This window comes from Danaus plexippus, chromosome 6 (genome assembly GCF_018135715.1).
Source record: "Danaus plexippus chromosome 6, MEX_DaPlex, whole genome shotgun sequence".
Taxonomy (NCBI): Eukaryota; Metazoa; Arthropoda; class Insecta; order Lepidoptera; family Nymphalidae; genus Danaus; species Danaus plexippus.
Genome location: NC_083540.1, coordinates 2,143,312 through 2,163,158, shown reverse-complemented (window position 1 = coordinate 2,163,158; position 19,847 = coordinate 2,143,312). Strand labels below are relative to the sequence as shown.

Sequence of the window (19,847 nt, the reverse complement as noted above, 5' to 3'; positions counted from 1 at the left end):
AAAGGATTTCTTCAAATTTACCATTTACATTTAAGACTTTAAACCAAAGAAAAGTTTTGAATTCCTAGCCCTTATTGTTTCCATAATAATAGAAAGAACGCAGACACCAAAAATTTAATTGCGACCAATTGTATTATCAAAATTAACTTTTATCAAATAATTCAAAAATGCTTTCAACAAAATAAAGCCAAAGACTAAATAAATAAATGATATCATAAAAATGTTGAACCGAAACGACCTCACAAAATACGTTAGTCACGATGTGTGGGAACGCAAAGGTTACTAAGGAATATTTTCATAATTTAAACCTAATGTTAAACATTCTTCATAATAATTTTTGATCTGCTAACATTATTTTGTAATAATTTCACAAATCATACACTTTTATGAATCTTTAGAGAGTATTGTGAGCAATTTTATTAAATAATGAAAATATTTTTTTTTTTTGTGTATATATATTTATATAAATTAAAAACTTGTTAAAGTTAATTTTATCACTGTAAGATTAAGAAATAAAAGAAAAAGTTTTGTTCCATATCCGCGCTTCGTTACATTCTCGTAACATTGAAATACCTATGTTTGTGTTATATACAATCTTTAATTAATATATACCATATAATTTTATATATGTATATAGAATAAAACAGACTCAAAAAAAATTTACATCGAATATTCATAGATAATAAATCATTCAGTGAAATATTAGTACTCTATGAAAATTTATAATTGCGGTAGCGGAACGGGCTCGAAATTCAGCTATTTCAAAACAATCCGATAATTGGTTACATATTCTTATATTTTGTTGCAAATATTTTTAAAACAATTTTATTTAAAACTAAAAATATTTTTAACGATTCTATAATATAATTAATATATTTTTAATTTAATATAAAAAATTTATTAATAAAAAAATATTAAATATATCAAATATTATTATGATATAAAAATAATGACAATCTCATTTCTTTTCCCATACTATTCCATTGTCAATTTTATAAAAACGAAAGTGACTGATCGCATTCACACAGATCGAGCTTATAATAAATACTTATAATACATTTGCATTATTTTATTTAATTCAATATTAACATCAATTATGTAATATTATTCTTATTAATAATTCAAAGATTTATTTGTATATTTAAATTAAAACTATCAAATGATGCAACGGATCAAAGGAAAGCAGCCTGTCTGATAACAAAATATTTTGTTTATGTTCGGTTATTTAGATTGTAATCTGCACGGATTTTTTTATAAATATAAAAATACAATTACATATATTTTCTCTTTTAATTTAATCTCAAATATATTATGTAATATTTTATTTTCGTTTAAAATTGTTTGTAGTAATTTTTATTTAAAATACTGTCACGTCAATCATTTCCTATCTGAAATTAAATCGAATTATCGATTTAAAAAAATCAATACTTACTTCCCTGTGTAATAATTGGACGAAACTTAACATCCGTATGCATTTCTTTTACCAAATTATACATTAAAAAAAATATATAATAAACCTTCATTGACATTTAATTAAAAAAAAACATCAATTCCAGCCTGTACCAAAAAAAAACTCACCTGTCAAAAAGATCGCGATCAGTATGTAGGACTTCATGTTAACACAGCACGTTCACTCACAGTCACTTCACCTCCTCATACCGACCGCAGCACTGATCAGCGCGCTACTGACTGACGGCAAGACCAACATCACTGTTGAACTGAACGAATTAGTGGGGGTAAGGAAATGTCAGGGATATAGGATGTATGGGGAATGGTGAAGCCGTTTTTTTTATAAATTGTTCTCGTTTTAAATACTGTTACTAATTCAATAAAGCTGTATAAGTATTGTTTTCGGATCACGATAAGTTTGAAATACTGTTTCATTCTGTAATGTAGAATAGATTTCTCTACATGCATTTTATTATATATCCCGACCATGTACTGTTAAAAAATTCTGAATCACAAAAATATAAAAAATTACATGACATTTTTTAATAAATAAAATAATAATTATTATTATAAAATATCTTAAATGAATATTCGTAATTAAATTCTATAGCTCAACAGAAAAGTAAAAGTATATTTTGACTACTGCATGTAATTTAAAAATATCGCATTCAAAGGTCATTACTTTTATATTTATTGTGAATGTTACTTTTTATTAATTTTAAATTAATTTACAAAAAACAATGAAATGCTATAAAAAATTTACACCTCTTCTATTATTAAATGAACCGTTCATCGCAATACTATTCTTTTCTCTTAATGTATTTAAGACTTGTTATAATTTTTAAGATAAATCTTATCGTTGATATAAGTATTCAAGTATTATCCTTAACGTAACGGATAACAGTATATAAATTTAGAAAAAAAAAATTATAACCCGACTTCATAGCACGCAACCAAAGTAATAATTTTGCTTTTCATATTTAATGCGACATTCGAGTTTCATATAAAATTACAGCAAAAATATTAAAAATGGTGTTAACTTAAAATATTGTGGCCAACAGATCGACCTTGTACTGTATAAGAGACAATTTTAATAAATCGAAAACATTTCAACTCATAAAATTTTGCGTACATTGAAATGATATAACACCAGAGATTTAAAGTAATAAACCTCAATGCTGATTTAATATTAAAATTAAAGGAGTTTTATTATCTGTGGTACATTTTATTTATCTGTTATGTAACAGTTTTAAAAAAGTAAATGCAGAATATTTATATATAAGCCTATTTAAAATTGCCATTGTGACGTTCCAATCTGGGTACTATTTTATATAAATAAATAAAACTTTTAGTATATGTTTTTATTTTTAACATCATTTCATGCCGATACAAGTAAGTGTACCTAATTGTAAATCTATTTAGTTTATTGATTTTTTTTTATAACAAATCAAAAAATCTTTTTCTTAATACACCTTCGTCCAAAGTACCTAAAGTGCTTCATCTAGTTCTGTATCCAAATCCAGTACATATGAAATAATTAGGTAAATATATCTTTTAGTTTTTATCATTTCCTCCTTGTGTATAAATTATAGAAGTACTATCAAATATTTTATTATTTCCTCATGTTGAAATGTTTACTTGAAACTAATTTTAAACTCAAAACTATTAATCTGGACATTAAAATCGGACGATAATCTATAAAACACGAAATTAAATGTATGTGTATGTGTGTGTGAGTGTATGTATTAACACAAAATTTTTATAAACTAAATAGACCAACGCTGAATAATCGAGCTATTATCATGCGAATATTACAAACATGATTAAGGGATACAATAAATTAAACATAGTCTAATATTAAAGCTTTTAAAGTAAATCAAGTATAAATAACATATCGTTAAATTCTTAATACAATCTTTATCTCGAGCGGTTGATTCCTTAGTATGGGATACACATATAAATTCTATGTATATACAGTATCAATGCATCGATGCAATATTATATAATGTCCGAATTGGTTCTCGTAACACTTTCATTTCGATGGTAACCGACTGCCCGCATTATCGACACCTTATATTCAATAATCGACCCACTTGATAGTACACGTTATTCAATATTTGCATAACAACTTGTATGGACTATTAAAGAAATGAGTGTCATTTATAGGATTTGTTTTTTTGGTAAAATAACAGAGCTCAAGTGTATTTCTTTGTTATGTACCACCTATGACCGTGGTCGAGTAATCCTTAAGTTGTTTTCAAGAAAATTTTGAATTTAAATCAAAGACTAGTACCTATCATTAAAAAAAATCCAATACTCAGATGGATGTTGTATAAATAATAGTTTGGTCGTGTTTTGTTTCCTTAATAGATATAAAACATTTAGAAAGGTAATACTAGCATCGTGAAAAGATAAAGTGCATTAGAATGTTCTCTAGATTAAAGTAAGTTAAAGATATGTGTACACATAAATATAGGGATAAAAAAGTAAAATAATTATTATTAATTTTATAGATATTAATATGAATGTGATACTTATTGAGACGAAGGTTTTAAAAATTTAAAAAAAAAATCTAATGTAACTCAAAAACATCTGACATATTTTTAATGACTACAACACAGTCCACGCGTCTGATGGAGCCAAATTCTTTTTTTGAAATTTCTCTCCAAATTTTTATATTTTAATATGAAGATGTAATACGAAACTTCTCAGCATTCCATGGATTCGACGTGCGGGTACCGGGTCCATATAAGAATGATTTTATTTTTAAAAATAAATCTTGCTAGCGAAGAAATTGCAACAATGAATATTTCTTAAAAGTATTGCTGAAATAACTTAAACATGTAATAATTCTCTGACTACCTTAATGTTTCTTATCTAGGATAGAATTCTTTTTTAAATATTTCACAAATGATGAAACACACAACTTTGCTAATAATTGTAAGTAATTATAACTTAAACAATTATTACAGAATGTTTTTTTTTTGACGTAACATCATAAAGCACTTAATTACACCGACTTTTGAATTTTATTATTGTTTTTAACATTACCTTATTGCGACATTTATCACTTATACTAGATGGAAACAACTTCATTACTTAATTAACATTTTTTTTAAATAAATAGGGCCATTTAATTAGGGCCATTTTATTTCATCATTGATTCTGCGTTCTTTAAAATAATCAATGACTATGCCTTAAAGCCAAACTTGAAATTCCAATGTTTTAATTAATATTAAGGTAGTAGATTTCGTACATAAACTCGATAGTATAAAGATATGAAGAGACAACAACATGCAGACCAAAAATCGGCTATCCAATAAATTTAAAAACGACCGATTTATTGGACGTATAAAGGAATATCTGTCTATTGTGAAGATAATAACATTGGCTCTAAAATTGATATAGGATACACAACCTGTTACAAGAGCCATTATGCTTAAAAATATATGTAATTATTCTCGCCAATAATTTTATAGACCACTTTAAATTCTTTCATAGTTTCAACATCTTGTAATTATATTACATCATGCAGCCTTTACATCTATTATGTAATTTATAACAATTATAACGGTTTACCAAATTCATTACGAACACGCGCCAAAACAGTTACTTATATTATATAATGAAGGATTTCAAACTCATTTATATTGTAAATAAGCATACAATTATTTATGTTATTGTTTTACCTACAACACGCATGTTAAACGCAATCGCAATACAACACAGGGTCAAACCACGTCTGTAATAGCGAGAGCTATTGTTGAAATAGTAATTAAGCAATTTGTTATCACTCGGCCTCATCTCGCCTAGACCGTGTACCATTATCACAGACCCTCCATTATCTTTAGACGTGAAGCATAATATTGTATTATAATAGATCAATGTAAATTGGTCCCATTTTTTATTTTCATACACTCATTACCGCAGCAGCAACATGGGAAAGGACTGCCAATTGAAAATAAACTTTAAAGTTAAACCGTATGCTTGAAAATTGAAAGTCATTGGAAGATGATTATTAAAAAATATGTTATCAGGAACAATTATCAATAAATAATCTATTAAAACGAAAATATCATGCAATATTTTTTTTTTGTAACCGTTTATAAATCACTTTTCTTACGTTACACATATTGAGCGTTTGAAAGGCTCTTTGTTTCAACTGTAATTTCTAAATGCAAGACGAGCCTGAAAGGAATTCCAAGGTTACAAGTCGTGTTAAAATTACATTTTACGATGTACTTATTTCAAATGGCACTTAACCAATAAGCAAGCGAATATCCTACAAAAACAATAAACACAAAAATCTTTAAAGGGCCAACACTTATCATTATTTTATACTAATATATTATTGTTCTATTTGTTAAGATATTTATTAACGAGTCGAATTAGTATAAGCTGTCTAAGAAAATGCTCAAAACATAAGATTCATCCACACGGTGAGAAATGCAGGAATCCTAACCATTTTTTTTTTTTTTTACAGGATCCCAATCAAGTTCTACGAATGCAATAAATTCAATAGAAACCAAGCAATAAAATACACGCGATGGTCTGTAGTGCACATTCCTTTAAATTAAATTAAATTCCTATTTTAAAAACTACGACTACAAGAATTATTTAAATTAGTAAATAAACTTGTTAATACTGAATTTTTTCTGTCTATTATTTTACGGACTAGCTTGATTTATTATTTATATTAGCTCTTTAGATCTCTCATTATAAATTTAGACTTTTTAAGCTTAAAACTAGAATTAAAAATTTTAAAATATATGTATATATAAACCATTGTGTGATTTTCAAGTCGAGTCTACAAATTTCAGTCGAATGATCTCTATTAGTTAACCTTTCAAGTTTCAAAAAAAAAAATTCAAATATTATGATTCGCCATTTTAATTTTAATGACGTCATAAGAAGACATCTGTTTTAAAAAACATTCATTATAGTGGAACTGTCGATTTATTAAAACAATAGAATTTAACAAATGTAGATTATGATATAAATTTTTTATTAACAATAAAACAACGTAGTTTCATTCAAAACATTTAATAGTTAATAATTTATTAGAGCCAAACATAATAACTTGGTCAGAATCTGACAGCTCTAAATTGTGAATTGTCATTATATTTCTAACAATAAGAATTAAAGAGAACTGACTGTGGGAAAGATATCAAAAGGTCAGTCACGGTGGTCACCTTGAGAAGTAAAGTCCTTAGGTGCATGTAAAGCATGAATTAAATTGTATCACATTGCCTTTATACTTTGCGAATGACCGAAATTAAGCAACCTGAACTACTTTGTCTGACACGGCTTTACTTATATTGAAATATCCTTTCACATAAAGAACAAAAAAATAATTCTATTTGTAAGTTGCCAGTTTAACATCCTATTTTAATGGGATTAAAAACTTTTCTCTTCGTTTCAAATTTCATCCTTTAGGATGAAGACATAACAACATACAAAAACTTTAGTGGTAAAATATTATTAAAAGCACTGCAAATAAAATATACTGAATTATGATTACACCAACCGGCGACATTTGCCTTTTAGGTTTAACGTTTCAGAAATCTGTCGTAACATTTTTTATATAATTCTTATTAAATAATGACCCTATTGTCACTGGAAAGGTAAAAACAGATAGCATCAGCACAGTCTAGTTCTGTTTTATTAGAACTCGGGAACAGACTTGAAACTCTCTTACACTTAACGATACGATCAAGCGATGTCTTTCAAACAGTAATTTACAATAGCCAACTTATCTCCTTACTTGTTCGTTTAAATATATATCGGCTGAGCGAGTATTTTTTAACTATTTATGCAATGTGACGATCACGTGATGTCTAAAGTGCATGCTGGAAAGTTGAAACAAGGGATAGCGATCCTCGGCGCCCCATGGCATGGAACGCGGAAACACGTGCACTTAACAGAATTTACGACAAAACACGAATCGCACGCTCGTGACACGAGATTATATCGAAGAGGCAACAACACCGGATCACACTCGGGGAATCTCTAAATCTAATCTATAGACGAGTCATTGAGAGTAATTTACATGTCCCAAATATATTTAAATAGCTTTTGCTTCTTACTTTTATATAATTACGATTTCATTTTTAAATTAACGTTCCATTAATTTAAGAGAAAACATACTTTTAATTATACATATACATTTAAAAGTTTTTTTTTACAAGAATCAAATTAATTCATACAGGGAAATGAAAAATTACTTTTTGTTGTATTAATGTAATATTAAAGACTGAGACTGCAGCTTACTTAACGGACGCGATGCGACCTTGCGAACGGCCTTTGAGTCAACCAAAGAACCCTTTCAAGTTTCAACTATCGCCTTATTATAAACACTCTGATATATATTTCTTACATGCATAATATATTTTATATCATATCTATCTAACATAGAGCTTAATTTTCAATAAACGATATCTGGCTATTTCCATCGCACTATACCATAATACAATATTTTTATATCCTATATAAAATCGTTTAAAGTTTTATATAACGAAATATTTCTAGTAAGTAATAAATGTATTCATGGTTATGGAAAAACAGACAAATCTAAATGAAAACAAATAAAGTAATTCAGAAAAATACTTTAATTATATTTTCATACACAAAACAGAAGTATAAACAATCGTATATTTAGTAACTACGTGTAAAATAATCTTCACTAGAATATTAAGCAACAGCCGACAATTCAATTACGCAAAGATCTTTAAAAGTATATTCAATTAAGTGAAATAGATGCCCAAATGGATCACTGTCTGAGATAACTAACAAACAATTACGCTAGCAATTGCTGAGCAAATTACCCTAACAAAACAAATGAGACCAGCCGACTCCGTAGAATAGTTCCCAAACCGCAACACCTTGTAAGGGAGCCTTGGAAAATAGAAACACTGCCATTACACCGTTCTATAATTTGTTCGGTTCTTTTAAGGTAAACCGACAATACTTAGATCTTGATTGTACACCATTTGCAATTTTATATCCTTCTTGCAAAGTTTTGCTTAAATTTATCTCATGTTATTTCTTATTTCTGGTATTCAGAGAGTATTTTTTCGATTGCTTAGTAGTTTGATTTCAAACTTTTTTAACTGACATGCAAAAAGAGGGTTTTTATAAGTTTTGACATCGATTTTTGTTTGTGTGTGTGCGTGTCTGTCTATCTGTGTCTGCTACGTTACGTTTTTATTAAAAAAAAAAACTATCTCATCTATTCATTGTTTTTGAATCTATATTTTTATTTACATTCATTAAAATTTATAAAATACTTTCAGTAAAAAGGAAATAAAATGTTTATATTACGCGAAAATGTTTCTTAAACAATAAATATCAAGAGCCGTACTGTAAGAGTAATCAATGGGTAATTTGAGGTAAGAACAGCAATTCGTCACTTTAAGAAGTATTCGTATAATGACTTAAAATATAGGATTAAACGTAAGTTAAAAACTATTTAAATATAAAGTGATACGTAAGTATATTATTGAATTCAGATACGTTTTCTGTACAAGTTAAAACAATTTACGATTTAAAATACATCAGTATTATTCAAATAATATTTAAGAAGAAATATATATAGCTAATAGAATATATATCCACCAAATCGTCGATCAGATATAACATTTTAATTTACAAATAAAATTTTCCCATAACATAAAGCTAAGTAATTATAGAAAATAGTACAAGCGGTACATAATTACGAATTAAATAGCTTAGATGTTATTAGTGTCTTTATTATATACTTCACAACCCAACAAACGAAATGTTAATTTATGTTAGTATATGACATTTAATATGAACCGCGTGAATAGCTTATCATAGCATGCGAAACGTTGGGTAACCGGAGCTAATTTCGCTTTACAACGCATAGTTATGTCGTTTGTGTTCACGACTTGAAGTTGAGAATTTTTCAGACATCGAATTTCATGAAACAACTTTATTTATCATGTTTTGTTTATCACATTAAGTTATAGAGAACAAGCAATTTGTGTAGAAACTTAAAAGCAGTCTCTGCAAATATAAAGATTAAGTTAAATCTAAAATTTATATTAATATAATATGTGAAATAGCCGAATTATTATATTGATTAGATAAATAAATGTAATCGATTTCTCGATTCGATTCATTTCCGTAACGCATTACTCCAAATTGTTTTCAAGTACATTTGTTGCAAATAGTTTTCTTATTACGAAAACAATTAGAACGAAAGTCAGATTTGAAACAACGTTGTTAAATATTTTTAACCTTGATCGAATTGTGAACGACAGTTACTAAGTCATTTATCATGGTGCATGGGTATGAAATGATTTTAGAATGGGCATAGTACCAGTGCTCGTGTATTGCACGTTAGAACAAAAGCTTATCTATCATTGTAGTATATAATTTTTATAACACACGTATTTCTAATCGAAAGTTTAGTGTAAAAACTTTTGTATGTATATGTAATATTTTTTTATAAAATTTTTGGTTCCAAATGCGTTTTCATAAATGATTTTTACGTAAAAATGTTCTCTAAGTTAAAAAATTTAAGACAATACTTATTTAGATAGGTTTGAATACACTTTTCTTCCAGATTAAATATATTTTTCCTTTTTTGGTGTCTCAAAACTAATAAGGGAAGAATTAGTGAAGAAACAGATTATCAACTTTTTAATGTATAATACCTACTATAATTGACGCCGAAAAGTTTATAAGTTTCTCATTGCTTCAATAAATATAAAAAAATGTATATATTTAGTTAAAAGTGTCACGTGATATTTTTTTATAAAAATATAGTTACTAGTACACAGTGTAATATGTAGTGACAACACAATTGTCACAACCTCGTTTGAATTCATGTGTATACAGAATTATTAATGCAAATCTTTATTCCTTATATACACCAGAAATTAGTATTTTTTTTTCAGGAAGTCGTTTAAATCTTAATTATCGATAAAATAAGGGCAATAATAGCGGGGCCATAAAAATAATTGCTTTAGGAAAGCATTTAGCGCTATTTTTATGGATGGTAAAAATCAATTTTAATATTCTCAGTTTGATATTTACATCGCTTAAAAGTTATAAAAATTACCAAAATGACGTCATTAATGTAAATAAGTACTTATTTTGAATATAGTTTTATCCTTAGTGTTTCTTTACAAAACAAAATAACATTCAAATTTAATTAGTATCAAGTTGAAGTAAGTGGTTCAATAATAATAACACACATAATTATTTTTTTTAATAGGTTTCATATTTTAAGCTTCAGTGAAAACATTTTGTGGGCTAAAACGTCTTCAAGTTCTGTACAATAATGATTTCAAATTAATATAGATATAAAGGAAAAATATCATATATTAGTAACAGGCGTGATGAGCTAAATTGGCTGAGTATTTTTACTTCCATTTTTATCGGCAAAATTCATTAAAAAGGATTTTTTTTTTTTGGAAAAATATTTTTAAATGTAATAGGATAATTAAATAAAATTAATAAAATTGTACTGTCTTGTTGCGATGTTTAAATAATCACTTTTCACAAAATCTTCATTTGGATTTGTGATTTAATTGGTACCTACATATTACATAATATTTTTTTTTTTGGTCTGAATGGACCGATTTTAAATGTGCCTTCACTGACTGATGGGTAAAAAGTAACATAGGCTATTATTCTAAATATGTTATTTATTAGTCATATAAATAACAAAATCATCATAAAATATAAATTCCGTTTTGTAGAACACCATGTATAATAAAAAGTTAAGATATATTATACCTATTAGTTATTAGTAAAAAATACATTAAACGAATTAGTAACTTGTGATGTATAATCCACCCAACAAATTAAAAAGTTGACATTAACAACATAATCCACGATTCTAGTGCGAATGCAGCCATAGTTTAAAAAAAATACGCGCCAACTAGTAACTATTCAGGGAAAAAAAAAAAAACAATTAATCACAACCTGTTCTAAATGGATTTTTTAATATTTAATTTTTATAATTGCGTGTCATATAACATTTAAAAATCGGAATTTAAACAGCAATTTTAAAAACATGTTGATTACTAATACATTAATGTATATCCTAATGGAACCAATTCTATATCTCTCTCTCTCTTTCTCTTAGATAGTGGCGTTTCCTTATAGATTTCGCCAATGTCATGTAATGGAACCGAATTATATTTTTTACTGACAAGACACTTACAAGGTAATTATTTTATTTTTGAGATTGCTATAATTAAAAGAAAGAATACTAAAAAGTCTTCCTAAAATTCTTTGGTATTAAATTTCATTTAAATATTGTAATAAATAATGATTATAAAAACCTATAAAAGTGTTTTATAATATTTTTAATTGATATGCATATCGAGGGCCAAATAGAAACAAGTAGTAGTGGACACTTCAAGCTGTAATTTCATTTTAAATCGAGAATATCACAAAGAATCCTTGGTACCATCCTTGGTTTTGTATTCTTTATAACTTGATTTAAAAGTCCATACAAAATATTTAAAATAGTCAAATGTAACAGAGCAATACATAAAATTGCATGTTATAACTGGTTCTGACTCTCGGTTAGTGACTTTTGACACATCATTGACCTCTAAAACATACGGTAACACAACAAACCGTAGGGCTTACACAGACAAATATATTTTTTTTTTTAATAGGAACAAAAAAGGTTTTTAATAAAATATAAAATAGTAATATACATTTTTTTTTATTGCATTTTATTCGAATACCGAATTAATAAAGAATCGTATTCTTTAGCTTACAAATTTATTTGATTTTTAAGACAGATAGAAAAAGACATGTAATAAAATCTCTCACATGCATTTTATTAAACGTATTCAATCAGCTTAATGATTTTTTGTTAATGACGGATATATGTACATACATTGGCTCATATTAGCGGACTATAGCGAGCAAAAAAATAAAGGGAAAACTTTTAACTTAAGATAACAGTCTTAACAAATTTAAGACCGTGAAATTTGTCTTTGAGTGACAAATATATTACAAATTTAAAGCCTTAAAGTTGTTTTGTATGAGAAAAATGTTCAAAACCTATCAAGTTAATAACAAAGGAATTAAAAAGATTTCTTACAAAAAATATTTAAAATTATACATTCAATACATAACAGAAAAAAAATACATACTTTTATTGACATGTGCTAACACCACACTATGAATACGTCCAAAAGTGTAAACCCTAAAAGCCTATTATAATTTTAAGGAAATAATATTTTTTGGAGATGTGAACCTGTGCAACTCTTTAAAAAAACTTTGTCATAATATTAGACTAATATTAGTAACCGTCTTCTTCCACCTTACATTAAATTAATCAGAAACTTTATAGCAATAAACAAGAAATAATTCTCTTGAAAAAAAAAATGCATAAATAAAAATCTATTCGCCAAATGCCACAGATACAAAACACGATTAGAAATGGGCATAACTTAAATATTCTCTGCATTCAAAGCGGTTCATCGCACTCAAAAAATACCTTCTCCGAACCATGACCCTGGCGCGCGAAATATTGAAAGACATAACCTATAATCGCAATCAATCAACACTCAACAGGTTTTTGTTATTATATTCATCAATTATGTTAATGTACCATTATGAAATAGCGCAGAGAATAGCGAGCGGGCATCAGTGCTTTGTACAACATATAATTAATATTGTACTGTGTTGAATACTACAAATAAAACGATAGTTCTATTACAAAGGGTCTAGCTGGATTTTAATTTGCCTTTTCATCTTTCATTATATATCTTGCACGATATTCTAATTGGTTTTGTTAATCATCCATGATCACAAAGATTTTTATGCAACCTAGACATATCTCGCGGTTTCGTTTGCGTATTTTAAGTTGATTATACCGCTACAAAAATTTATGGATTTATGGACAGAAACATGAGCACTATTTATATAAAAATACCAAAATACATTTTAAATAATAATGAACGTACTATTAGTGAGATTTATGTTTGTTGATATCAAAAATGTTCCCTTAAATCATTATTACGTTGACCGCAAATGTTACACAAATATTATAATAAAGTTATTATAAAACCGTGAAACGAATATGATTACAAGTGAAATCAAATAAATCGAAAGTCCTAACAATAAAACATTATGAAACTCAACTTTATAGAATTCATGGCAGTGTCGTAAAGGAACAATGTAATCCAAAAATTCTGCAACCAATGTTCGACGTAATAACAATCAAAGATCTTTATCATAATTTTGACTTATTCCTTAAAGCGTCACTGCGCAATTTTTGGTATAACAGAAAAATATAACGTATACTGTTGAATCAAGAGAATTTTAGTTAATTTATTTGAATATAAGTTATGGTCAAATCGTTTGGAGACAGTTTTGTCCAATAGCTATTCCTCCCTAAATGGTCCATTATATAAATAAAACTGATACCTTTTCGGATTTACTACACGAATTTTTATTTTATTAAACTACATAATCCCGACGTTTCGGTTATTTTTCAGCAACCGTGATCACACCTCGACTGCCCGTGATCACGATTCGCGTAGTAAATCTGAAAAGGTATAAGTTTTATTTCTCTATTTTATGCTTTTATTATTTACGTTACAGTCACAACATTCTATGTATCAAAACACGACATGTGAAAAATATATATTATTGCATTAAAACATAAAAAAAATTAAATATTCACTTCTAATTTATATTATTTATAGGTAATTAGCGATTATTATAGTGCTAACCGGTTAATCAATAAATTTTATTCAAGCATAGAAGTTTCCATCCAAGGATATTAACACCTGGGAATAACGGAAATATTTATATGTTAAAATCCTTAACACCTTCCGCCGCTTCGCATAACATTTTAGCCGACAAAAAATATTTGCATATATTTATACCTAATAATAAACATTACGTTACGTACGTCATATTACATAGTGTATTATTTTCACCTTGATAGAATAATGCTTATAATCCTTCCATTATGTGTAATACATTCATCTCAAAAACAATACCATAATAGAATTGAAAATTAAATGAAAAATATTGAACAAAAAAAATCGCTATTAAATTTCGACCAACAATCTCCGGAATATTGTTTTCAAGTTGCTGGGAGGAGTAATCAATTGAAAAATCTATTAAATCAAGAGTGAATTAATATTCAAAAGAAATGTGTAGGAATTCATGCCATTATACAAATATATATTTAAAATTATTATTATATGTTTATTCATTATAAATATGTAAGTAATAATGTTGCTTTGGATTTCTAATAATATTGCACTTAATATATTAACTAATCAATCCACAAACAGCTATTAATATATATTATATTAAATAAAATATTATCTTATTTACTTACCGCTCCATTTGAATTATTACAAGTCATGTTTCTTTCATTTCTAACATCGCAAAAGTTTATACAATTCGTAATTTCTATAAAAGATGACACTTATTAATCATGGAAACGAAAGCGTAGAACACGTCATTGAATTATTAAAAACCTTAAATGGAATTAATGAACATACGTTACATACGTTTTCTAATGCAATTAATATAAAACTACCCACAGGATACACGTGCCGAGTCGCACGTGGTCAGTATGCTGCATAACTATCACTTCCATAACAATTATTTATCGCTAACTCATTCAATAACAGCGCCTCAAGGCTTTATAACCTTTAAGAACAACTGTGGGAACTAATCTAGATACTGACCGACGGCTATTTGTATGTTAATACAATATTTTCCAATATAAGTATAACTCATAGAAGTATTACCACATAAGAAATTTATTGTCATATATGTATTTATATGACTACCACAACACCTAACCATTTTCCCTTACTTTATTTAAAATTATTATTGACGTATAATCTTTTTTCTATCTCCATATAAAACAGTTTGAAATATACATCCAAAACATTCTAGAAATATTTTGAAGTTCTTAGTTTATTAAAAAACAAACATGAAAAAATTACGTTAAAAAAACCAAATGTGAAACGTATCACAGTAAAGTTTGACTAATTACCACAATATAGCAACCTACGCGTGTAATTATTTTTACTGTGACGAATATATTTCATAGAGTCTAATAGATTATACCGGAAGAATAACCGTGTAACAATATAAAATAAGGAAATACATTTTCACACCACTGTATCCAAAAACCACACCTAAGGTCATCATACGCTGGTCGATAGATAAGTATTATTTCAGTACACGCAATGGAATGCCTTGCACGCCTTGGCATTTGGAAATTGGTTCATATTGTTGACTAACTACGAGGGTTTGTCAATTGATAAATTTGGATCAGGACAAAAATGTCATATTTGTTATATAGAGTAAATGTTATACAAAAGGTTTTATTTAAGATACGGGCTTTCCTACTTACTGAATGGTATTATATTCAATTCTTTGATTTGAATTTAGAATAATAAGTATGACTTTATTTTATTTGATACAATTTAGAGATTTTTATAGGGGTGTAAATATTAGTCGTATAGCATTGACGTTCACAATGTCAACCCTGATGTTGCGGAATTCGTACATTAAACCAATCACTGTCTTGACTACGTGGTTAGTTTATTTCCAATCAACCTGTCAGAAAAGACGATGCAAACTTGGTGTAAGAATACTGTTCAGAGATTCCATGATGAGTCATCTCCTAGTAACGGATGCTGTTACAGCCATACTGATATGATTAAACATTAATTAAAAGATTAAATGGTCAATTTATATACTTTATAGTCTTGTATTAAATGCTGAGCTATAAACATTTTAAGAATATATTACATATGTGAATGGATGTCGTCATACCGAGATTTCATGTAAATCTCATTATTTACTTTTGAATTAAATATGTTATCTTAGCAGTATAATACGATCATGCTTAATATAAAGCAAATATTACGACGGACGTTGATTTTCGGCCAAGGTCTTCCACTCACTAGCAAAAATATGAGACGTTTGAAACGTAACCTGAAAAGGACATTCTTTAATAAGGAAGTAATATAACATAGTTATATTCATATTTCAAGTGTCTTTAATGTTGCTGTTATAAAAAATATAATATAATGATACACACGCGATGTGGTAACATTTAGTGACCAAAAAGTTTTTGTATGACTTCATGATTAACTTATTTTTATTACAGCAATATATTTTAATAGAAGTTGGCGGTATTTTAAAGCTCTTTAACAGTTCGTCAGTATTTTTAAAAACTGCTCAATATAGTAATAAATTTTATTAATCATTTTATGAAATACAAACAATATAGAAAGTTTCACTATTGTCTACGTAACCAATTAAAAGTATAAATAACTTACTTAAATTGCCTAGAAAATTTAAAAAAAAAAATCTAATTATAAAAATCTAAGAAACTAATTTAAATAAATTATACAAACATTTATCACAAAAACGATTAAAAGTTAATTATAATTATATAGTGTAATACTTAAACTAACCAACCCTTTTTGTACCAAGAGCTAAGGGAACAAAAATGTTATACACAGATTCAATTTCACTACACTTTTAAAATATCTATATGTAAATATGCTTATTACGACTTTGTCATAAGATCACATTCTCGTCTGATATTCTTATAAAATAATGCAATGCGTTTCGAACTTTTAAAATTAAGACTAAAAGCTATATAGCTTACTTATTTAAACATTTGTTTAATTACAAAATATCACCTACGTAATAAAGACATACACTAACTATTTACATATTAATATTTAACACACACAAATAATACCTAAATAGAAAAAAGATCCAAAAGTTGCAGGTTCGAATCCTGCTCGTGTCGATAAATTTTCATACTATTTTTTGAAAATATTTAAACAATGAATTCGTAAATGGTAATAAAAAAATACTCTGTGACATGAGTATTTCAATGACATTTTTTCTAATCCTGTTACACGCTTTTATAAATAATATTTTAATGAAATTATTATATTTATTCATTAATCTTTAAATACTCGTTAATAACTCTTATTTTTTGTTCAAGATTGTTTTTTAAATAAATTTTTAAAAAATGTCTGGCATCTCTCAGACTACACGCAGCGGATGCAACATGCGTTAGAGCGTTTAACGTTTTCATATTAAAAAAAACGGAATGTATTGTATGTAACCAGTTAAACCGACTTACAATTTAGCAAACCACTTGAATATTTGACTAGTTATGTGTTTTGCAACTACACCTTGGTTATAAACTAATTTCTTATTAATTACTATCATTATAAACGGATCAATAAAAAATGTTTATTTTACGTAACACTGGCGAACAATAAGATTTTATAATGTCAAAGTCGATCCAATATACTGGATTCGTTTCAATCGTTATTATAAAAATGTTGCAATAAAACATTCAAATTTACATTACAAACATTTTTATTGATCTGGATATACCAATATATACAGAATAATTTTAAAAATTAGGATTACTACACTATATACATACTTATCAACTTAAATCATTTAACGATGGCAGAAGAAAATTTGTCCTTCGCTTTTATAAACCTAATAAAGTTTATCTCTTAAATCGGTAACTTCTAAAAAACAAACAATAGCATCCCCACATAGAATTTTGATTGCAATATGGCTGATAATTTAATTTTAATGTTTTAGGATTTTAAATATATGGTAACTTTGCATACAAAACAAATGATGTATCGGTTAAACTGAACAACATACACTCGTTTACACTTTTTGTAAGTCTGACATTGATATTGTCAAAACAATTACCTAAGGTCACAGATAACATAATTATTATATAGTAATTTGAAAAACAACAATTTGTATACATTTTTCAAAAGTCATTAAAATGCTGTTCTAAAAAAATCGTACTCTTTGTAGGAATTCACATCCTCAACTCCACCAATAATTTAACATGATTAAAAATCTAAAGTATTGAAGAAAAGATATGTTCATTAATTACTTATTTATTTATATAAGAAATCTTAAGGCCTAAACTCTTTATAGAGTTACCTTTGTAACATTTTGTTATGACCTAAACTTAGTTAACATAATCCCATTTTATGACATAAACACTGACATTGTTAACATGACCCGAACTGGGAGGTCATGTCAATTATAGGCTCTCTGAAAAATGCATTACAAGTGTCACTTGACAATAGGTAATACATGATAAATAAATTATTCAACATCAGTAACAGAACGTTTCGTAACTCTCATTGAAAAGAAGGATAATTGCGAAATTTTCCAACACTTTGCCATTCAATAGCTAATTTTTCTAATAAAAAATATACTTCGCAACCTTTTAGTATTTCGACACATATATCACCAAGTTCAATGCCTTTTAACGACGTATAATGAATTCTTTTGTTACGTATATAAGCGGTTGCACCTCGTCGATTCCCTACGTCCTATTAAAAGTGAATTTCTTGACAGTTTCTAACTATAGAGGCCAGTGTTGCCTATGCGTACGCACACCTACTGTAGTCGTATTTCGCAACCAAAGTAATTGGAGTATGAAGAACAAGTATAAATAAAAGTGATATATCTAGAGAAAGGATTTGTCTTATATTATACGCTAATTACATAACACCTGATTACTTCATGTGACAGAGGCTAATTGGCATATATTAAAATGATGTATTCGGATTCAAGACGTGTATTTGTGCGTATAAAATTTCAAGCAGATTTAAAGATTGAAATTCAAGAAGAAAAATATAATTCAATGTTTGTTTATTATGTTTGAAAATTATAAATGTGATAGTAAAGAAGGGATAAATTTAGTTGTTTCATGAAATTTCTCTTTATAATCCTTTTCTTTGGTAGATACCTACTCTAGAGGAAAAGAGAGTTTTTATGTTTTAATTTTCTATACATCTACATAACCCACATGTGGGAGGAGATAAGTTAAAATATTTCGTGTCTTGTTATACATAATCTCATTTTTAGAAGAATATAAATGTAGGTATACCTGATGACCTTTACAATTAAAATAGGTACTCTGGTACCGAGATTAAAATTAGATTGTCTTTTCAATCACTTAATCTTACACTCGGCCTTGAAGCATGACTATAAAAAGCTTTTAATGAGCAAATTTTGTATGTACTTGGAACGTGAACCTAAATTCGCATGAATCCGGGGCAAGTAAGACAAAGCTGTCAATGTCACATCTGGCACGATCACTCTTTGAACAATATCGATTTGTACCGCTCTATCGCTCGTTAAATCGATATCAATACATGCAAGGCTAATGTTAAAAAATATAATCGAAAAACATCATTATCTTTATTAATAGAGTTAATGTAATTATTACTTTGTATTTTAGACTTCGTGATTAATACACGAAGGTATTTTTATTTCCATTGATAGAATTTCTGCTTCATCATATTTATGGCCCAACTGTGGTGAATTGGAAAAGGGGGATTATGTGT

General features: G+C 27.4%; 1 protein-coding gene across 5 annotated transcripts in view; it reads right to left on the bottom strand.

The window, feature by feature from the left end:
- LOC116779016 (uncharacterized) overlaps nucleotides 1-1,706 on the bottom strand; it is a 53,577-nt gene extending 51,871 nt beyond the window's left edge. For 4 of the 5 annotated variants that reach the window (XM_061529718.1, XM_032673147.2, XM_032673151.2 and 1 more), the window contains exon 1: nucleotides 1,579-1,706. In XM_061529718.1, coding sequence (XP_061385702.1) covers nucleotides 1,579-1,615 — 37 coding nt within the window. In that variant the 5' untranslated portion in view covers nucleotides 1,616-1,706. The remainder of the gene's footprint in view (nucleotides 1-1,578) is intronic. The other variant, XM_032673149.2, reaches the window with a different exon arrangement.
- Between the last annotated feature and the right edge of the window lie 18,141 nt (nucleotides 1,707-19,847).